The 24462-nt window shown below is 39.2% G+C and overlaps 1 protein-coding gene across 1 annotated transcript in view; it reads left to right on the forward strand.

The window, feature by feature from the left end:
* LOC124788380 overlaps positions 1 to 24462 on the forward strand; it is a 381270-nt gene that overhangs the window by 91661 nt on the left and 265147 nt on the right. The window contains exons 3-4 of the mRNA XM_047255646.1: positions 9047 to 9138; positions 20771 to 20890. Coding sequence (XP_047111602.1) covers positions 9047 to 9138; positions 20771 to 20890 — 212 coding nt within the window. The remainder of the gene's footprint in view (positions 1 to 9046; positions 9139 to 20770; positions 20891 to 24462) is intronic.

The following is a 24462-nucleotide window of genomic DNA, read 5'->3' on the forward strand; positions in this document are numbered from 1 at the left end:
CTAGCATCAAGCACATCAGTACGTAGCATCAACAGGTTAGTGTTCATCACGAACGTGGTTTTGTAGTCAGTGCAATGTTTACAAATGCGGAGTTGGCAGATGCCCATTTGATGTACGGATTAGCACGGGGCAATAGCCGTGGCGCAGTACGTTTGTATCGAAACAGATTTCCAGAACGAAGGTGTCCCGACAGGAAGACGTTCGAAGCAATTGATCGGCGTCTTAGTGAGCACGGAACATTCCAGCCTATGTCTCGCGACTGGGGAAGACCTAGAACGACGAGGACACCTGCAATGGACGAGGCAATTCTTCCTTCGTGCAGTTGATGATAACCCTAATGTCAGCGTCAGAGAAGTTGCTGCTGTACAAGGTAACGTTGACCACGTCACTGTATGGAGAGTGCTACGGCAGAACCAGTTGTTTCTGTACCATGTACAGCGTGTGCAGGCACTATCAGCAGCTGATTGGCCTCCACGGGTACACTTCTGCGAATGTTTAATCCAACAATGTGTCAATCCTCATTTCAGGGCAAATGTTCTCTTTACGGATGAGGCTTCATTCCAACGTGATCAAATTGTAAATTTTCACAATCAACATGTGTGGGCTGACGAGAATCCGCACGCAATTGTGCAATCACGTCATCAACACAGATTTTCTGTGAACGTTTGGGCAGGCATTGTTGGTGATGTCTTGATTGGGCCCCATGTTCTTCCACCTACGCTCAATGGAGCACGTTATCATGACTTCATACGGGATACTCTACCTGTGCTGCTAAAACATGTGCCTTTACAAGTACGACACAACATGTGGTTCATGCACGATGGAGCTCTTGCACATTTCAGTCGAAGTGTTCGTACGCTTCTCAACAACAGATTCGGTGACCGATGGATTGGTAGAGGCGGACCAATTCCATGGCCTCCACGCTCTCCTGACCTCAACCCTCTTGACTTTCATTTATGGGGGCATTTGAAAGCTCTTGTCTACGCAACCCCGGAACCAAATATAGAGACTCTTCGTGCTCGTATTGTGGACGGCTATGATACAATACGCCATTCTCCAGGGCTGCATCAGCGCATCAGGGGTTCCATGCGATGGAGGGTGGATGCATGTATCTTCACTAACGGAGGACATTTTGAACATTTCCTGTAACAAAGTGTTTGAAGTCACGCTGGACGTTCTGTTGCTGTGTGTTTCCATTCAATGATTAATGTGATTTGAAGAGAAGTAATAAAATGAGCTCTAACATGGAAAGTAAGCGTTTCCGGACACATGCCCACATAACATATTTTCTTTCTTTGTGTGTGAGGTATGTTTCCTGAGAGTTTGGCCGTACCTTTTTGTAACACCCTGTATACTAATATAATCAGGTTTCTTCAATCCTATTTTTTTCCAAATGATTCGCTGAATCCGAATTTCATGACATAGCTGCTATAGGCATAAATGTGTTACCCAGTTGTGACTTGTGAAAATTTGTGCCGACCCAGGACTCGAACCCGGATTTACCGTTTATTACGATCGGTTCTCTTAATCATTTCGGCCTCCCCTGCACGCTCCCCGGCGCGATCCACAGCTCCATATGTCACTGGCCCATTCCTTATATAGTAGTCTTATATACGTCTCCCTTTAAGCTTCCAACATCCCGCTCAGGGAAAATATCACGACAGAAGGTATCGACACCATTTTTTATTAAAGTGACCAGACGTCACGATTTGGCCGGACAGTTCCGGTTTTTGGAGTCCTCTCCCCCTGTCGCGACCAGGTTCAGCCGGGGCGCCTAAATGTTACGGGTTTTACAAATCGGATCCAAGTCTCGGTCATGGGATGTTTCAACATGTAACTTCTCACATTTTTAGCATTGTAAAAGTGTTTTGCACTTAATTTTCACATCATATCCCAAACCTATCGTAACACATTATAGTATGCGTCTACTCGATCTGTCTGCTGACGCGTTCAATTTCGAGACCTTCAATAATACTTGCGCAGAAGTTGGTATTACTGAGCTGGATTTCTCTAGCGGTTTCGTGATTGTTTTGCTGGCGTGAGCATTATGCCGCGCACGGATTGTAGCAAGCTTCGCAATGCCCAAACGTTACTGCATTTTCAGTTCCGAACTTCAAGAGAAGTAAGTAACGTACTCATAATTCAGTATCATAAACAGTGTGGTAACACTGCTTTTAATTAACCCTCGAATACCATAGATCGTCTCTGAAAGGGTAACAAATTTTTCAGTAGCGATATATAACACACCCACGCAAATTGAAGTGGGCAGCTAAATTTTAATTAAAAATGTTTTACGCTATCTCCCCTAATAATACGCTATATACTACGATTCGTAAGAGCTACATCAAGTTATGTAGTGCCAGATTGTATAGCTTAACACGTTGCGTGCCAACTACAAGTTATCTCGTACGAACTGGCCACTGGCGCCAACTGCGAGTTAACTCGTACGAAACGAGTTTCTGCATAAAGCCAGGTAGCGGAAACATTAGTAGCAAATACGTGTGATTTAAAGGTTTTGGGCGTCAGGAACAGGTATAGCATGTCATCTGAACGTGGTGAAACAGGATTTTTATTTTCCCACTTGGAATGAAGTAAGAGAAATGTGCACACAAAATTTCATACAAATATTTTTCTTTCAGACGAAAAATGTATACTGTGTGTCACAAATGACAATGGAAACAAAGGTTTCTTTTAATTCTTCTTGAAGCATTGAATTTTTTTTTTTACTATACAGTAGGACATTTGAAAGAGCTACCGCCCCCACCGCTAGTTCTTCTCCTGTCTTTCCACACTGATGCCAACACATGCGAGAGTACAGTCTTTGGCACAGAACCGTGAGCCCTGTGCTAGTAAATGTTGTCAGCCCTACTGCGTTGCCCCTTCTCCCTCACAGCCCGCGCAGGTGAACTTTTAAAGAAGGTGATTTGGGATTACAGAGAGTGTTATTTTCATATACAGAACTGGTAAGTAGCAAAGAATATGAAATTAAATTCAACTTGTTATTAACACTTTGCCACGCAGCTATAGTGCAAAAATTGTTAGATCTAATCACGTTGGCTACAATGATAATATGAGCACAGCTGACACGATTAACAATTCAAATGATGCCACCAAGACCCCAACAGCAATTCTAGGAGGCAAAAAGCTCAAATTCTCGTGTGATTGATAATGAAGCAAATTAAAACACTTTCTAAAGTTAACACAATATACAATGTATTTCATGCGTCAACTTTTTAACAATAAAATGGTAATTACGGTTTCACAGTTATATTACCTTAGCTGCCCTGTAAGTGAGAAGTTTGTAGCTGTTTATTTTCAACTATGAGCTCCAAATTCGGTTCAAAAAACGTTATCTTTATCCTTAGGACTGGTTCAATTTCCAATCGGTTTTTATAGGCCTATTTATTTTTTCAGGAACACCAGTCTTGAAATCCCTGATTCACACGTAAATATCGAATCTAAAGGCATTAGAAATTTCACCGTTAGTTCTGCTAAAACGGGATCTCTTGATGGCAAAAAAAAAACATTGTGTTCAGCCTTACGGCAGGTCTTGCCATGGGGGAAGCCTCGTCAGAGAGGTCCACCGCATGAGCGTCTAGGGAAGTGATTCCAGTGGTGGTTTCCCGTTGCCTTTCACTGATGATGATGAAATGATAATGAGGACAACACAACACCCAGTCCCTGGGCGGAGAAAATCTCGAACCCGGGGCCCCTGGCGTGACAGACCGCCACGCTGACCACTCAGCTATTGGGGCGGACTCTTGATGACAAGATATACAAAAATCTGTCACACGACAGCACAGTTAACGAGTCAGCATTTGAATCTGACAAATTACAGGATTATAAATTGACTGAAGACAGGTTCCTTATCCATGTTCGGTTGATGTTGATTGAAAGGAAGTATTACTTCAGAATAGTGCGCACTGTTCAGTCCTAGCAAATTCCCCTTGATAAGAGTTGCTGTATCGTGCGAAAATGAACCTATGTTTTACTCTCTTTGACATTATCTTAGCTTTGTGAGCCCCAGTGTTAGACCAAATGCAGGACGATCGTCAGTAAAGTAGTATCTTAACGACGTGCAATTCCATTATTTGCTAGAATGAGCGCAACTTCTATGTAACATACAACTGTCACATGATTTTCTTTAGAAACTAAGTTTTTTTTAATTAACTTAATATTATTAAAATGTAATTATTTAATAACGTACGTAATTGTAAACTGTCAATTACGTCAAGTAGATATTTGTGCAACCCGGTATTTTATTTTCGTGTCCCGGTGCCGGGTCACGACCTTTCAGTTGGGGAACGCTGTCTAAAAGCATTCTTCCACGCAAAAACTTGGTGTTACTTCTCAAATTAGACAAGACACCACGAGATAACTGCTAAAACGCGATTAACGGTAGCGTGATTTAATAAGTACAAGGACATGCACAACACATCAGGAAAATGTACTTTCTCCTTCTCCAATTCTTTGAGGTGTAAGGAGATATAATTACCATCTGAGCTGAACTTTCCACTCTTTACGCCAACTACGAGATAATTCGCAGGCTCTATTTTCAAGTCAATAACTGTTTTTGAAAAAATTCTGAGACAGGTGGACTTCAACTGAGATGACGAATCAAACTGAATGAACCGTTTAACATGGATTCTGGGAGCAGTACGATTTTGACATTGGCCGTCAACGTGTCAAAAAGATCTAAATTAGAGTTTTCGTGAATGTATGTTTATCTTATACGATTGACCAAACAATGATAATTTCTGTCTTTTGAAGTTGCTCGCTTCAGCACTTACAAAACAGAAAAAAAAGGAAATCATAAACATGTATATTCACTAGAAGAATTGATTTACATAAAAATAAATAAATAAAAAGGCGGTCTGATAGACCCCTACGTAGTAATTGTATTCCTGTAGACATCCATAGATAGTTGAGGGGTTAAATCAAATTCAAGCGAACAAACCTTCATACACAGTCATTTATTTACTTTTAACACAGGTATCCATTCATTATATAAAGAGGGAGAACAGACGACGATATCCGTTGCACGAAATGTGGAGGAGAATTTTCTGTTTCTCATGGAGTGAAGTACGACATAGCGTATTACTTGAAAAAGGCCGAACACAAGTCGTCATATACCACAGCCACGCCTTCGAGAAGTTTAGCAGACTTTTTTCGGCAAGTTGTTCCAAGTGACCACAAACTTAAACTAGCTGCAGCGGAAGCCACATGTGCCTTCCATTTAGTACAAGAGGACCATAGCTGCCGTTCAGGTGACTACGTCTGAACTCATCCAGAAGTGCTTCGAGTCTAAGTACACCTGTGGCCGTACAAAGTGCAAAGCCATTGATGTTAACATGCTTGCTCCACATTGTCGAGATGAAATGCTGCGAGAAATGTTTAAAGTGAACTGCATTACTATTCTTTCTGGTGCGTCTAATCGTGGAAACATAAAGCTCTTCCCTGTACCTGTTCGATATTTCTTGCATCTTGAAGGCATATGTGTGAAAATTCTCCAGTTTAAAGAGCTGCCTGGTGAAACTGCAGATATTGTTGGAAACTATCTATGTAATATCATCAGAGAATATAATTTCAGTGATAAGATTGTAGCATTCTGCAGGGACAATGCCAACATAAACTTTGGTGGACGGTCTGGAAGAGCGACAAACAATATTTTCCACAAATTCAAAATGTTCAAATGTGTGTGAAATCTTATGGGACTTAACTACTAAGGTCATCAGTCCCTAAGCCTACACACTACTTAACTTAAATTATCCTAAGGACAAACACACACCCCCATGTCCGAGGGAGAACTCGGATCTCCGCCGGGACCAACCGCGCAGTCCAAGACTGCAGCGCCTGAGACCGCTCGGCTAATCCCGTGCAGCATTCCACAAATTAAGGGGCGGCTTGGTCGAGACATCATTGGTGTAGGATGTGCAGCGCACATAGTGCATACGAGTGGCGTATGAAAAGTCTGTGCAAACATAAAAACTACTTGCGTGTTTGGGGTAAACCTCTTTTATTTTTCGACATTGTCTCGTTTTAGACTTATACACTTCGTCCAACGCTGTTTTAATTTTTTCATCCCCTCCGAATAATAGGAATTGTCCAAGTCTGCAAAATATCTATTACTTGCTTCAATCACCTCCTCGTTTGAATAAAATCTTTGTCCAGCCATACATTTCTTCGAATTGGGGAGCAAATAGTAGTCCAAGGGAGCCAAGTCTGGAGAATAGGGAGGATGTGATGAAACGAGTTGGAATCCTATTTCCATTAATTTTGCGACAACAACTGCTGAGGTGTGTGCTGGTGCATTGTCGTGATGGAAAAGGACTTTTTTGCGGTCCAATCGCTGGCATTTTTCTTGCAGTTCGGTTTTCAAACGGTCCAATAGCGATAAATAATATGCACCTGTAATAGTTTTACCCTTCTCCAGATAGTTGATGAGGATTATCCCTTGCGAATCCCAAAAAACAGTCGCCATAACCTTTCCGGCCGAAGGACTGGTCTTCGCCTTTTTTGGTACAGATTCTCCCTTGGTAAACCATTGTTTAGATTGTTGTTTGGTCTCACGAGTATAGTAATGTATCCATGTTTCATCCACAGTGACAAAACGATGCATTAAGTGCTGCGGATACTTCCTGAACAATTGCAAACCATCCTTGCAACACTTAACACAATTGCGTTTTTGGTCACGTGTGAGCAATCGTGGAACCCATCTTGCGGATAGCTTTCTCATGTCCAAATGTTTATGCGAAATATTATGTACCCGTTTATTCGAGATGCCCACAGCACTAGCAATCTCACGCACCTTAACTCTTCTGTCATCAGTCACCATATCATGGATTTTATCAATGATTTCTGGAGTCGTAATCTCCACAGGGCGCCTAGAACATTCAACATCACTTGTGCCAATATGGCCACTCCGAAAATTTTGAAATCACTTATAAACTGTTCTAATCGAAGGTGCAGAGTCACTGTAATGTTTATCAAGCTTCTCTTCCAAAGATGCTACTAACGAAACATGACTCGATATGCGCTGGTGGTGCCACCTCTCCGACTTTGCACTGACTTTTCAAACGCCCCTCGTAATGCTATGAAACAGCTGCAGATTGTTTACCAGTCGATCTAGAGTGTCACTCACAAGATTTACTTCAACATGCATTCTTATGCTTGGTGAAAGCCTAAAACAATTTTGTACATTTTTAGACGTAGAGTCCAAACAATTACTCGGAAACAGCAGTAGCAGAAGGGTGGTCTTGATGCCAGCCACTGAGAGAGCTTTACGGCTCTACGGACCACTAAAATCATGTTTTTTAAGTGAAGAAAAATGGCCAAAAATACTACGGAAATTTTTTGATAGCCCATGCTCTGAAGTCGTCCTTATGCTTTTATATAATTAAGCGTAACTTTTCATGCAGCAGTATTGAAGACAAAGACCAGCATGTTACGTATGCAGAAGTTGGAGAAGCACTTTATGACTTAAAAGGGAATATGACCGAAAAACGTAAAACCAGATTCGAGCCACTCGTTGTAAGAAGTGATTTAAGCAAATTTTAATCTGAAGGGGACATAAACGTTATTAAGTTCACTGAACCCGTATGTGAATTTTATGATAGCAGTGCACAAGACATTGAGCAGTGGACAAATCGTTGTAATGCCTTTTCGAACTTGAAATAGATTCTCTTAAATGATGTACGGACATGGGCTGAAGTCCAAAAATGCCACAAATCTCTCGTAAACGTATTGCAGAACTGTAACATCGGTGACAATGAATTATTTCAAGAGTGTTTTTAATATGCAGTATTTTGCCTCCCCCAGAAAATAAACAAATGGAACGTAGAAAAAACTGACATTGATATGCGTTGGGTAAAGACTTTTCAGCACTTCACATCGAAACATGATTCCTTATGACAATATTTCAAGGATTGTGGAATTTGCCTTGTGTCTTCCAGGTACAAACGCAGCATTGGAGCCTGTGTTTTCTTTGATGAATAAGATATGGACATCTGAGAAAACTCAAATGAAAACAAGATGTTTTATTAACTTTAAATATTTTGGTGCATCATTATTATACAGTAACTGTGAATGTATCTTATGTTTTATATTATATTTGCCATATTGTCTTTTGATGTCTGTTACTTATTTCAGTCAATTATAACAATTGTAGAAGACTGTTGTATTCCGAGTAGTGAGTAGTTAATTCCTTTCCCTGAAATCGTGATGGTGGTGGGGTGGGGAGCTGGGGTGGTACGGCCTCTCTTGGCCTCCTGTATAGTCACCAATGTTGCCCCCATCTTCGGCTTCCAAAAATATGGTCATCTTATTGTTATCGTCATATGTTCCATCTCAGCTTATGATACTTACATATGATTACAAATCGGCAGCTATATGAAATATTATTCCAAATTATTCGCTGAATGCAAATTTCGTGACATGAGCATAGATGTATTACCCAACGGTGACATACGAAAATTTTTGCAGGTCGTGATAAGTGGGAAATCCGGGTTCGAGACCCGATCCAACACACTTTCATACGTCACAGTTGGGCAATACGTTTATGTCCATTGCAGCTTATGTCATGAAATTCGCATCAGTGAATAATTTGGAATAATATTTCGTACAGCCTGCCGATTATCAAATCATACATAACCTACCTTTTTCGTTTACTGGATCATCAACATTAATACAAGACATTTTGCAGACTCAGAGACACAACCAAATACAATACAATCAAGCACACCGCCAAAGATTGCTCGTAACAGACCAGCATTGCCACTGTTTCAACTTTTTACAGCATTGTGACGTTACCTACCGGTAGAGCCGAGAAACACTCGGTAGACGTTACTACTCACTCCCTGGATCCTGTTATTTCTCTACATGGTATGGAGTAATGTGCTGTGAATATTACCTCATTCGGAGCCACTTGCTTTCCTATACTATTATGCCTCCTTAGCACGGTAAAATTCTTACGTTATTGTTAAAAATTGCACATTTATAATAATTGTTGCAGCCCAAAGGAATAACAACAGGTGTTATTTTGTTACAGATTGATTTAACAGTGGAACTTTTCCATCTATTAACTGCCTTCCAATATGAACGAGGACAAGTTGCCTACATCATATTTACGCATGGTAACAGGTACGTGAAGGAAACTGTAGAAACATTGATTATTTTTCGTTTCATTAATAACACGTTCTTAGGGACTAATGTAAATTTTTAAAATTATATTCATTACATTTACTTTACAACACATCAAGTGCGTCGTGCGATTTGTGAGATTTGCTAGATATTATTTGTAATCTGGTGAAGATGGTGAAAGGACTATTCGGAATACATTCGATTTTCATTACTACATGTAGCAGAATAGAACCATTCAGACACTTTTGTTTGTGACTAATATTGCAATACAGCAGTTGTTCTGTGGGGAATATGCCCCAAGTGTTCGTGGGCCTACACCGCCCAATACGGTGGTACAACTTTAGTAGTTGTATGCACATGATGCATGAGCTTCGGCGTGCTGTTGTTATTATGTTACCCAGATCCCTGGCTACCAGTGACGATATCGCAGTTTGCCAAAACATTTCAACAAATATTTCGAATGCTACCTGTACCCGTAAGTCCTAATTCGGCGTACAAACTACATTCTTTAGCAGCAGTGGCAGCTGATAATGTGCAAGTGAGCTAATGCTCGTAAAACAAAAGGATAAAGAAAATTGAATTTGAGTTTTAACAAACTTCTTTTGGAGCACTTTTCTTGGTGACTGTATGACACAGAGATGTCACCAGATGTTCTTGATCACTTGTTGCTGTGGTTCATTTTGCTTAAATGGAAAAGAAAGTCAGGAGAAAGCACACGTTCCTAATATGTGTGGGAACTGGATATTTGCTCTAATCTCCATCTCGCCCCTGTCTCTGCCCCCCCCTCCTCCCTTTGCCCATCATCTTATCCTGTCCCCTCTCTCTGCCCATCACCTCCTGCTCCCTTTCTCTGTCCATCTTCTCCTCCCTCCTCTCTCCACTCGCCATCTTCTCCTGCCCCCTTTCTATTCCCCACCCCACCCCCCCCCCCCTGTCCATCACCTTATCCCCGTTCCTACCTCCCTCATCTTCTGCCCCCCACCCCCCTATCTCTCTCTCTCTCTCTCTCTCTCTCTCTCTCCTCTCTCTCTCTCTCTCCCTCTCTCCCTCTCCCTCTCCCTCTCCCTCCCTCCCTCCCTCCCCATCTTCTCCTACCCCATCTCTCTAGCCATCTCATTATTTCTACTTTCTATCTCCATTTCCTCCCACCCTCTGTCCATCCCCTCTTCCCCTCTCTCTCTGATCTCGAGGAGCCTTGTTTAATGATACTGCATATTTGCTTCTGTAGTAGTATTGTGATCATAAATTCAAATGCAGTCTCGTGTCAAAATTTCAGAACAATTGGTGAAGAAATTTCACAGATCTACGTTTTTGAACAAACAAACATCTACATTATTATTTATGTAGATTTAACACTAAGTTCACTGTACTGAAGGATTTCAGTGTGTGGCAAACAGGTGCTGAAGCAAATATGCTATTTGATTGAAGGCTTCCATTTTTACCTATTTCTGCCAAAAGAGGATTGGAGCAAGATGTGACATTTGAGCACGCCAGCAGAAGAGATGAAGGGTACATAAAACTTACCTCTCATTCAGCCAATACTTTTCCCACTACCAAGTTTTGGCTAGTAAAATCCTGTTTGTATATAAAACATGCATTGTCTGACAATAAAAGTGATGCACCTAGAAGACATGGGTGAATGCCAATGCAACTTTGTACACGTCATACCATTGGCAGGTATGTAAATGATAAGACATACAGTCCTGAGGAGGAAAGTCTTCCCTTTTCATGCTGTCCAGTATGCATTTCCTGACCAAGGGTTTTGGGTGACTTTTCCAAACTACCCCTCTTCCTAAACCTCTCCAGTTCCTTTCCCTTCACCCCTCTTCCTTCCCCTTCAACCCTTATGTCAGAAGAACAAGTTACTGGCTATTTTTGTAGCTATGTTGTGTAATGAGTAAAACTCTTGACTCCAGATTCCACGTGGGGTACAGGGGGTAAGTGGCATCCCCTCCCCCCCCCCCCCCCCCCCACACACACACCTTATTCTGGGGTAGAAAATTGACTACCTGGTTGCAAAATATGCAGTTGGTGATGAGGAGACTTGGAGCAGAGGAAGAGGCTGTACGAAGAGAGAGTGGTGAATACTTGTGTGTTAGTATATTAAAAATTGTGAGCTATTATTATGTTGAAAAAAAGCTTCTAAATTGATGAGATGAAAAATACTTACAAAATTATAAAATTTGCTAAATATGCATAAAAACCTGCAGTGAGATAGTTTACCTTGGGGGAGGGGGAGGCGAGGGGGTGAGTGAGATGCAGGTTTGACAGTTCTGCCAGGGGTACAGGGTCATATAGGACGGCCTTGGTATGGCTCTGCTAGGCCAACATTTTGAATCTCAATTTCATCATCTATTCTTCACTTGTTATGGATGGAGCTTTCACATTTTTTTTTTTCACTGTTACATGGACATGCACTGTTTTCAGCAGGAAGTGCATGTGGTAAAACTGATTTGTAAATTTTCAAACCCATTTTTTCTGCATGTTGTTAGCTGGTGTTCACTGCATTGTCTGCTTTCTTGCTGTGCTGTGCCTCATTGCACTAATTTGATGGTGATTTTCTTGTAAATGATTGACGAGTTAGTTGCTGGCCCATTAAGGGACTATTCCAGTTCAGAAAAGGCACCTAGTTAGCTGGATAAAATGCCAGAAGATATTGTAGAACATGGTGAAATGATGTGGTGCTGAGAAAATTCAAAGAAATGTTCATACATCTGATTCACAGTCTTCCCTCAGAGCTGGAATGCACACCAGTAGGGGACTGCATAGCATAACTACACACAGGTGACATGTATCCAAAAGTAACATCAATAACACAGTTGTCTTGAACAAAATTCAACACAGCAGTCACAGAACTATTTTCATGGGTAGGAGAAGTAGGCCTTTTAGGATAAATCCAGACAACAGGTTCCCCAGACTTAAGAGTACCAGTAGCAGTTTAAAAAATTCTGAAACAATCACTTACAAGGTAGATTGTAACACATCAAATAGCATACATACTACATGTCATAAAGAAAAATAAATCAATGGAAAAACCAACATGGGACATTTCACAGACTTCACAATCCTTCATCAAAACATGCAGTCAATGGAGGGGGGGGGGGGGGGGGGGGGGGGGGGGGGGAAAAAAAAAAAAAAAAAAAAAACGGTTTGAAGCTGATCTCAGATCTTTGAACTGCACTGTAATTTGTGTAACTAAACACTGGTATAGGGACACTGAAATCCAACATAGTCAAGGGCACATGACCATGCATTTACATTGGAAAAGAAACACAGTTCAAATCAAGACATGACTTTCATACAATAAGCGAGGATAAACACATTGGAAAATCAGCTACTGAATTAACAGGGCATGATAACAACAAGAAATTTATCATTTTTGTGTGTGTATCAATCTCCCAGTGGTAGCGTGTATACTTTTTTCAACAAATTGACAGAAATCTCGATAAAGTCTCAAGTACAAATGTCAACATAATGTTGTGTAGAGAGCAAAAAATGACTGCATTGGTAATTGGTCATGTGGCCACAAATTTGGAAGAGAAAAGTGTGATGTAGCTGTAAAAGAAGTTGGATTATCAGACTATTTCTGGCAAATAATAAGAGTAAAATCAGGTATAGAAAAATTTCCTGAACTTCTAGCTTTATCAGAAAATAAAATACTAGATGTTTCAAAAGAATTAGCAAACCAAAGCTGAAATGGAGTGTATAGTGAAACCAATGTAAATGTTATATTTTCTAAATTATCAACATTATTTAAAATAAACTTTGGAAAGACATTTCCAAAAATACCCACATCAGTATCAATGTTACACAAAAATGTATAGATAACAGCAGGTATTGAGAATTGCTCCAAATCCTTAAGTAGGCCTACTCCAGTTCTATGACAAGCGGTCATAATGAACCAGAGTTCTTGAATTTCTACCATAGGTTAAAGAAATTTACATGAAGGTGCCAATTGCTATAAAAAAGTCATTTAATGATGAAAGAATAAACAATGCAGAGAATAAAAGTAAAGCAATCTGGGATGTCATAAACAAGAAAACAGGGAGAGGTAAACAAAGGCATAATAGCATTCTGATAAAGGAAGGAGATAAAGTAATAAATTATCCATACCACTTAGCAAGCTGTGTGAATGAGCATTTAATGGGTATTAGAGACAAGTTACAGCAAAAATTCCCAAAAACTAGTGTAAAACCTATAAACAGTTATGCACTAAGTACAATGATGTTGCTACCAACCACAGAGCATGAAATCAGTAAAACTGTACTAAAACTAAAAACTAAAAGTAAGCAGGCTTAGACAAAGTAACAGTGTGTGCACTGAAACAAAGCATAGAGAGTTTACAAGCTCTCTTGACAAATATAATAAATGAAGCCTTCCCACCAGAGAAATACCAGATATTTAAAACAGACAAGAGTTGTACAGCTGCCTAAGATAGGTAAATCAGGAGAGGCAGAAAAATTCCAGTCCATTTCCCTGCCATCACCATTCTCAAAAATAACAGAATCAGTTATGAAAGACAGATTAATCAGTTACTTGAATAAATACAACCTTTTAAGTGAATCACAGTTTGATTGCTAAAGTAGTAGAAATACAGAATCAGCCATAGTAGAATTCACAAAAGTGATGCTCAATGCTCTTAGCAATGAGTGTGTCACTGGTATATTTTTAGATCATTCTACAGTTTTTGATACTGTTGGCCATAAAATTCTGCTAAATAAGCTAGATGCATTAGAAATTAGGTCAGCTTATGATTGATTCTGATCATATCCAGCAGATACGGTACAAAGAGTACAAATAACACATACTTAAAATAAGTGTAAAATGTAAGTGAAACACTTATCAGAGCCAAAATACATTCATATAAGAGTTTCTCAGCATAACACGTTAGGACCAGTATTGTTCCTGACATACACCTATGACTTTCCCAGCCATGTGGAGTGGCCATGCAGTTTGAGGCACCATGTCACGGATTGCATGGGCCATCACGAACATGGATGTGTATGTTGTTCTTAGCATAAGTCATTTTAAGCAGTGTGTAAGTCTAGGGACCGATGACCTCAGCAATGTGGCCCCTTAGAAATTCACACACACTTGAACATTTTTTTGACTTTCCCACTAGTGTTAACCATAGGAAAGAAATGATCTTTGCTGGTCACAGCAGTTTTATAGTCACTGAGAAAATAAGAGAACTCCTTGCAGAGAAAGCAAATGAAATCTTCAAGGAATGTTACAACTTGTCAATAAGCAATAAAGTGGCATTAAACATAAAGAAAACAAATGCCGTGAATTTCAGTTTGAAGAGGGAAACGACTCTATTAAATTAAATCTAGATGGCACCTTTATAGAAAGTGTGAAAAATGCAAAATTTCTAGGGAATGAGTATTGATTCTCATTTGAAGTGGTGTGAACACACAAAGATATTTGCAAACAGAATGTCATCAGCATGTTATGACCTCAGAGTACTATCAGCAGGCAGCAAGTGTCTAAGTTAACATTCGAAGCATAAGTATACTCAGTTCTTAGCTACAGCATTCCCTTCTGGAGACCAAATGCGCAAAATATGAACACAGTTTTTCAACTGCAGAAAAGGGCCACAAAAATGAAAGTAAAAACAAAAAAAGGTTATTTGAGCTCATTGTGAAAATATGTTCAAAGCTCTTGGGATTTTATCTGTACCATAAAAATACATTTACCAAACAGTCATATACATCAAAAATACATTGGTAATTACTGCACTGCATTGTCCATGGCCATGAAACAAAGTCTAGACTGAACTTAACATTTGCCAAGAAAGAATAATTGTAAAACTCAGAACAGCATTCTTGTCTAAGGAATAATAGGAAAGTAAAGAAATTGTTAAAATAAATTTGTTTAAAAAGGCCGTCAAAAAGTGCCTGTAAGCCTAACATTCTACCCACTGAAGGATTGCTTAGATAACGCAGAATAAGGATTTGGTAAAAATTGTAACACAAATGATGATAATAATAATAATAATAATAAAATGTCCAACATTCAACCTACACTTTTACACTATATTTCATCCTTATTTTTTTCAGATTTTCTGGAAAATCCTACTTGCAAAGCTATCTAATGTATAATAACAACATCTTGTCCTCTTCCTGAGGTCAACATCTCACACATTATAGAAAGATGGTGACTCAGTTTTTTTCAGGCTAGCATCTGAGAAGTTGCAGTGCACAAAATGGTCTTGACATCAGCTGATAGTGAGTGTAATGTGTGTAGTGTTACAAAACAATGTGTGTATAATGGTTGTAGTGTGTGCAGTGACTGGGAGTGAGAAATGAATGAATACTGTAACATTAGCCTTTTTCATTATTAAACAACTTATCCATAAAACAGTTTTGTACACTAGGGGTAAGCCGAATTTGTTGTACCCTATGATTAGTGTGTGAGTTCACTGGGTGTGGTGCCACTGTGCATGTGTGTTTGAATCAGCCACCCACTGTATTAGTGTGGGCCAGCTGCTGGAGGCCGCCTACTACTACTTCTACTACTGTGTACTTGGTAGTTACATGCATAAATTAATGTGACTTAATTTTCATTTGTGCCTTCATTGAAAAATAAAAGTAATGCACTGCATAGTGACACCATTAATTTACTTGCAGCTGCTTCTTTTTAGGCTGTAGCTGAGGAAAACTGAAAGAGGACTTTGAAATCCCTGGGCAGGATTACTGAAGGCACAGCAGCGTAATGAATGCAGCCACTGGTACATCTGTTATCTCATTGTCAACATCAACACTTCAGATAGTAGTGACACATCTGAGAAAACACACACACACACACACACACACACACACACACACACACACACACACACACACGTGACAGTGGAACTGTTAGTGCACCCAAAGCTTCAGAGAAATAGTGCATTATTTTCTTTTAATTTTTCATTACTGAACTTTTGTTAAAATGTGCGACATCCAGTCAAAATCAAAACTGTAAGTAGTCTTGTACTCTTCCCTGTGCAAGTATAGGTCTACTTGTATCTGCTTCTAATTTCACGTTGATCAACAGCTACCTCCAGGACTGGAAGTTTCATGTTCAAGCTGGATCTGGAATGTCTACCTGCCATGTTATCCATGCTGGAGTCCATCAAGGCTCCTTACTGGGACAGTTAATCTGCATTCCCTACAAATCATATATGCCACCAGGTCTTCCAGTTTGGATTGCTGTACATGCAGATGACATGGTGCTCTTCATGAAGTGCAGAAGCAATGCCTTAACAATGACACATCTGCAACATGCAGCTGACAACCTTGTAGCTTGGGTGTAGCTTCCATTTAATGTGGCTAAACTGCAGGCGATCATTATCACCATGAGAAATGTTCCACCTGCTCTCCAACGATTTACTCTACAAGAAACTCCCCTCCCATGGTCCACAACTGTTTGAGTCTTGGTGTCACTTTCGACCAGCATCTTATGTAGTGGCACCACACTAGCGATGTGTGATGCAGAGCGCTATGATAACTCCAGGATCTCTCCCTGGTGCTGCACTGTTCTTACACACTGCCACCATGTATTGGAATCACCCTCTCCAAATGCCTCGTACTCCCATTTCTGAAATATGCGGCAGCTGTTTGGGGCAGTGCCACCAAAATCCACATCAGGTGCCTACAGACTATTCAAAATAGAGCACTCCAGGCTGCAATTCACGTACCTTGGTAATATCACACATGTGCTGCATCAGCTAGCAGATGTGCAACCACTGCGAGATCACTACAAGTAGTTGGTGCACCAGTCTTACATCAACTGTGCAACCTCCAACAATGTCAGCATCCTTACTCTATCAACAAGCTTCACTGGATATGAGGAATATGGTAGCCTGACCTTCTGCCTGAATGAAAATTGTTGAACTCTGTGATCATGATGTGCAGGAGACAACACTCTCTCGACCGTTAGCACCTGCCCTGCGCCAACACTCTCAACCAACATCAGCACACATGAGGACATGTCAAGCAGCACACCATTCTATGCCACTAGGGCATAATGACATCTCCAACACGCAAGTGGTAGAAGAAGCACTGTGTGTGATGTTGAAGTTATTTAATGTAATGATTTATGTGACACTTTTTTCAAAATAAAAGACTGCCCATGCCTCAGGAAGGAGTTCAAATAGGTTAACAACATCAAAAATTTTGGAAGACTCCAGTGATAAGGTGTAAAGTGCTGCAATTATTTTAAATGGTATATAAAAAACTAACGATTATCACTAACAGAAGAATACTAATCAGGGGCCTAAACTCAACCAGATAAAATAACATTGGTTCACAGCAAACAGTGTAGACCTATGACTTAATCTCGCAAAAACTCATATTATATGATTTCAAACAAACAATAATGACCTTTAACAAAGAAGTAAAAATCGATGATCATACATAATGGCATGTAAGTAAAATACACTTCTGATAGGTATGTAATTGTATAAACAGTGTTTACCAAGCAGAAGGAAGCAATGAGAAAGTTGTGTAAAATAGGTAGCCATACATCTTCCAGAACCAGTTTTAAGGATGTGTTGAAGTTGTTACATTCACTTCCCAAAACATTTACTCGTTACTGGGTTTTGTTGCTGACAAAAAACTTCATTTCAGCTGAACTGTGATGTATACAATAACAATAAAAGGCACAAAAATTGTTTTCTTGTAGACTTTGCCTCCTTGTCAAGAAGGGTTATATACTCTTGTCCACAAGTATTGAACAAGCTCGGAGCAAACATAAAGCAAGAAAGTGGAATTCAAACCAGTTGGGAAGAACACCAGACATATGTGTAATCAGCCACTCTATCTGAAATTATCTGAATATCTACATTCAAAGGTTGGAAAGTTCTGTTACCTACATGGATGGCAGCAGAGATTCTTATAAAACTGCAGGTGTTTAATATCTAACTAACTGAGGGAGAAACCAGCTGTTTTCATAATATCAGATTTCTTTCTGATTTACTTGATTAAATTTATCTGGCATAAATACGAATAGCATTGAATGCTTATTTTTGGTACAGTAGATCTGTACAGATTAAGTAATGTACACCTGACTTGTTACACATCCTTCCCATTAATGGACAAATATGAGAGTGGCTGGTGTGCTTGCTGAAGCTGAAGGCTGTTCATTATGTTCGGCGTATGCATAACAAAAGAGTTACAGTTAGATCAGTATCTCCCATGACTTTTCCATGACTAGAAATAGCTTCTTTTCCACAATGCATGCAATATTATTTTACGGAAATAAATTACAGACTCTAATAATGCAACAGTTGAAGAACTGGAATAATCTTGGCAGTCCTTGCTAGGAATTGATTTTGTGGTTGTCCCATTTTTTACATTAGCTTTTATTGTGAAAAACAATGTAGCCCTTGCATACTGTGAGATGGATCTTAAGTTTCAGGCATATTAACACTGGTATAATGTAGGTATTGAACTTCATTTTAAAACATATCTCTCTGAATCCTGAATCACCTATCTGATTCAGCTTGAAGGAAAGCTGAAAGGAACTGTTCAAGAAAGTTATGTATGACATCCATATCTGTAAACATGGCTGGTCATAAATGGAAGGGGATCAAGAAATGAAAGAAATACACTGATGAAACCATAAGAAAAGGTTAGAAAGCACTGCAGGCCATTCCATTAAGTTGACTCCAGCTTTCTTTTCACAAGACAATGTCAGTGTACTTGTGTAATATTATTTTGAAATAAGAACCCCTCATCGAAATTTTGACTGTAGTGCCAAACAATAGATTGGACATTCCTGACCCAGTACTGCTTAAACCTCAAATTACTCCTTATAAGCATTGAATATCCATACATAATACTCAACAAAATCATGACTGACCTACAACTGTGAAACTGTAGAGTTAACATGAATGAGATGCCATTGATACCTGGTCACCTGCATATGTTTCTGTGACAATCATCAGGTGACATGCAAATCCTACATTCATCAGTGAGGAGAACCCAACACCATTCCAGGTGTTTGCTTGTGCATCTCCTTAACACACCACTATAGTGAAATATTAGTACTGTCATTTGAGAAGAATGCAGAGAGACCAAATTAATCACATGAAGATGGTTGCACACCCTCTGGATTGACACAGCCTACCAGTTACTCCTGAAAAGCAGCACACAGTTCTTTTGCATTCTCTTAGAGTGTGTAACAAACCATAATTTGTAGACAGTTGTTGTCACCTGATGTTGTTGACTATGGGCAACTACTAAAAAGCAGATCTTAACTGATTCATGTTCCATTATCTTGGTTGAATGTTCAAATGACATTATGGTGGATATATGCCAAGCCAGACAAACTTCCCATGCTCTCAGCCCTTCTTGCAGTAAAGTGACACTGTACACCCAGTATAAGCTTCAAATGACCCCCTTGAGGCATGTTGACACACTAAACAGAACAAAAGTGCACCTTCATTCCTCTCAATACTGTATATAGTGATTTCCTAAGGTCTAAAGATTATTGAGAAAGAGGTCTCCAACAATAAAAAATAAATAAAAGTAAAAACAACACAAACTATACAGGTTAAAAGTGTTGTGCAAAACTTGTTTGGAGCAGATTAGTTGAATTCTGTTGCTTATATTGTGTCGGCTGTTCTGATGTTGTTCAACAGAAAGCTAAACTTCTGCTTGAACCAATAATATATTCACAAGTGCAGTACATATTATTGTTGTTGTTGTCGTCCACAGTCCAAAGACTGGTTTGATGCAGCTCTCCACAGTAATGTATCCTGTGCAGGCCTCATCTTCTGTACATAAATACTGCAACTTACAGCCATTTGAACATGCTTACTGTAATCAAGCCCTTGCCTACATCTGCAACTCAGCACGCACCACTCTTTGACCAAGGACCACTAACCTCAACAGGGCTACCAACCTTACTATATTTCTGATTAGGCAGTATGTCAACATCACTGTCCGACCCAAAGACACAATTAATTTTACCACAGCAACCGTCTGGAGGATCACCATGATAACAATAGACAGATTTACAGGCATACACAACAGGAAATACACGTTCTTCAGGCAAACCTTCCCAAACTAAATCACGCACTACTGCACAATCATTAAGTTCCTGATCACCACTCCATGTCAATGAGCAGGATTAAGTTCCACACATCTCCACTGTATCTCATGAAATTGGGCATGTGACACTGTTGATTATGATCTGTCCAACAGATGAGGATTTAAGCTCAGCAATCCCATTGGCACTATTTGAGGGGAGTAGGCTGTCACTGGGTTTTACCCTCACCCTTCTCTCATCATCATCACCATCATCATCAGCACACAATACAGTCATAACTATATACTACGCATGCATCCAGCACACTCACCAACACAGTATAAGTATGTATTATATGACAAAGCTCTCACATATCCAGAAGAGCCAATGTGCATGGAGGAAAAACAGTCTTTCCAGCAGGTGGCTGGTGATACCCCACAAGATATTCCAGCCATCAGTGTCATATGACATGTACATTTACTTCAGATGTTTTTTATGGGGTGATGAACTCTGACATAGATTGAATACCTCTCCTTTGTGGCCAGTAGTAACTTTTGAAAATAAGATCTTGAATTCAGGCACTTTACGTTATAATTTATGCTTTGGCATTTTGCAGATCACTGCTACTCTCCGTGTTCAACCAGACACTAAACTGCATATCTCATGTGCATTGGGAGCTGTGGAAAGATATTTCTGTGGACCAAGATTTCTTCTATGACTATGTGTCAAACATCAGGTAACAATTTCTTCTATCAAATATGGCACAATAAGAATGCAAGGCTGTATTTCAATAAAACTCGTACTGGTTAAAAGTCTATATTTGAGCAGTGTCATAGATAATGTGTTTTGTGCAGAAATGTTATCTATGCTCACTATCAGGTATGATGAAAATAAAAGGATTTGTGCAGATGCTGGCTCTACACAGACAATACCAGAGCTGCTGGCAGATTATGACTTTCATGACAAGAGATGAAGGAATATTGTCACATTCTCACATCAATATGGCTGTGCAAATCACTATGTGTTCTTGGAAAAAAAAGGTGGTTGTATTCACAAGAGTTCAAAAAATATTCACCATAGTAAACACAGTAGATGTATGGTATGTAAGATATAGTCAAAATAAGAATCAACAGAAATGTTTCATGTGCATAATTTGTGATTACTGACTGTCTTCTGAACTTCTGCTTTCATATCAAGAGAATGTTTTTTCATGATACATTCATTGACTTCATATCTTACAAGGAATTTATCATCTTTCAAACTAATCTGCATCTTAGCATACATTACAGATTAATCTGTCGTTACAGCCTTCATCCCGAGAGAAAGTTTCCTTTTATGTGAAAAATTCATTGGAGCTGCAAATCAGCCAGCTTAATGAAATAGGCAGCCACAACTCAAAAGAAAATCACAGAATGCCAACAAAGATAAAAACCATGAATCAACTGAGAAGAAGTGAGCAGTTTTAATTTTGCTACCAGAAATGCATTTACTATTTTCTCATGTCTTAGTTGTTACGTGAAACTGTCATCCCATCAGTATACAAAATTGACATGTTGCCAACCTATGAACAATAGAGAAACACTGTCCTAGCTGGCATTGGTTCCAATCTAGACATCTAGACTTTAGCCCTGATATTGTGTATATAAAACTAAAATTTGTTTTCCATGATGAGAAGTGCACGACTTGCCATAGGAGTGTTAGTTCCAGGACATGGTATGAGAGTTGTTGCAGTATATTTCATATGGGTGACTGTAGCGGTGTGGGAATTGGGGAAGTAAACAAGGCTCATTGGTTGTGTAGGATTTGCTGTAGAGATAGGAAAATAGTAGAACAGGAGGAGAAAATTGTTGCCCTTCTGGTGGAACTAGATAAGGTCAACCAAGATCTGGAGAGGTTAAGGGGGAAGAAGGGAAAAGAGAGGTGGGAAATGAAAACAGGTTATAGATGAAATAGGAATAGAACTTTCTCAGATGGTGTTGTTGTCAATGTGGAAAATAGGTTTTGTGTGTTGTAACAGATGGAAACTGATGAGCCATAAGTAGATTAGGAGTAGAAACAAACTTTCAAAAAGTATTTGAGAGGTAAGAAGTCAGAAAAAGTCGTAAAGAAGAAGAAAGTTTTGTTGTTAGATAGTTCACATGGTAGAAATGTTAGGCAACTGCTGCAGTATGTTTTAGGATCAGATTACCAGGGCATAAGTTTTTTAAACCTATTGCGAGTGTGGGTCAGGTGATAGAGGATGTAGATTCACTTTGCAAAGACTTCACAAAGGAAGACACTATGGTAATAATGGGTGGGGCAGGCAGCAGTATAGGCAGGGATCCAAATTATTCAGTTGAGGATGAAGTGATAAAGATAGCTTCAGCAATGAGACATACTGATGTTGGGCATATATATGTACTGAGGCACCATTACTGGCCTCATTGAAACTCTTCTGTTAGGAGAGTTATTTTAGAGGTGAAATGACTTCTTGGATCAGGTATGGAGTCTCATATTGGTGTGGTTCTTGTTAAGACTGTCAGTAGGTGGGACTATACTAAGCACGGCCTTCACGTCAACAGGAAAGGGAAAACTGTCTGTGCTAATAGCAAATAACTTACGGGGAAGGGGGGGGGGGCATTATCACAAGTGGTAAAGTACCAGTGGTTACAAGTGACAGAGCAACTGTTTTTAGGGTAAGGATGGCAGAAACAAAATGTTCAGAGACAGACTGAAAATTACTGTCACACTGATAAAACAGGTAGCCAGAAAGCTAATTTTAATGTACACAATTCCTGCAGACAGTCGCTGACTGAAACTGGAAGTACTCAAAAACAGACAGAAAGATTAGGTTCCTCCATTTGTAATTCAGCCAGTGCACAAAATCAGTTATCCTTATTGTATCAGAATATCTGAGGACTAAGGGGTAAGCTTAATGAGTTGCTTATTTGTGTTGAAGAATTAGAGTTGAGCAAACCAGTTGATATAATCTGCCTCTCTAAACATCATGTGACCACTGGTATAGATATGTTAAATGTTACTCTACTTCTGTAGAGAAAATATGGAGAAAGGCGGAGTTCTCACATTTCTCAGAAACTGTTTTGAGTCCTAGAGTATTGATGTTAATAACTTTTGCTCAGAGCAAGTCCTTTATAATAGTAAGTATATACAGAGCACCTTCAGGAAACTTTAACATCTTAATAAAAAACCTGGAAGCTCTGTTGTCCCATCTCATAATAAAACATGAAGAGATAGTGATTGCTGGTGATTTGAATATAGATTTATTGAAAAGGTGTGTCAGTGAACAACTATTGTGATCAGGAACATTGTCAATCAGATTAATTACTACTGTGAACTTTGCAACTAGGGTATGTAAATGCTATGTAAATGAGACTGCTATTGACAGTGTCATTGAAGACAGATCTAGGAACAAAAAGTCATATTACAAAATCCAGTAGTAAATGGGCTATCCAGTAATTACATGAAACATTTTGTGTTAACAATAAATCAGTCAAAAATTGAGAAGATTAGGAAACTGCTCAAAGGCATGAACTGGATACATATTTACAGTACTCCTGACTCAAATGTAAATTGCAAAGCATTCCTTAATAAAGTTATTTCCTCTTTTGAAAATTGTTTTCTCCCAAAGGTAACTGAAATCCATCAGAAGTCTAAAAATTAACTATCCATTACACAACCTACATGTATTGATAATATTCTAACAAATTATGTATTTGAAGAAATTTTGCATAGATTTAGGAGTCTCTGACCACTCTGCATTATTCATTGAACTACCAAAAATTAAGAATGAAATTTCATGTAACAAAAGCCATATGAAAAGAAATTTCAATGAAAATTTTCAGTTACACTTAGAAATAAGATAAGAGAGGTTGATGGCCTTACAACAGCTATATTTTGAGTAATAGTAACTTTAACAATTTTTTAAGTAGCTTTCTTGAAATATGTGATAAAAATTTGCCACTTAGAACTGCATGCAACAAAATTACCGATAAACTTAAATGGATAACCCAAGGTATAAAAATTTCTAGTGCCAGGAAGAGGAAACTCCAGAATGAACTGAAATATGATAAAAAAAAAGATGTTTTACTGAGTATGTTCGTCATTATAACAGCACCAGAATGCAGCCTTGAGGCACAGCCTGTGATACTGTACTCCATTTAGAATAATAATTTGTTGCATCTGAGGTGATAGTTACCCTTTGTTTTCTGTTCTGTAAACATGATGTTAGCCAACAAGCCCATACTTGTATAATTTGTGGATAAGCAGGTCATGGTTCATTGAGTCAAATGCTTTTTTGAGATCATAGAA

Source organism: Schistocerca piceifrons, chromosome 3, assembly GCF_021461385.2.
Source record: "Schistocerca piceifrons isolate TAMUIC-IGC-003096 chromosome 3, iqSchPice1.1, whole genome shotgun sequence".
NCBI lineage: Eukaryota > Metazoa > Arthropoda > Insecta > Orthoptera > Acrididae > Schistocerca > Schistocerca piceifrons.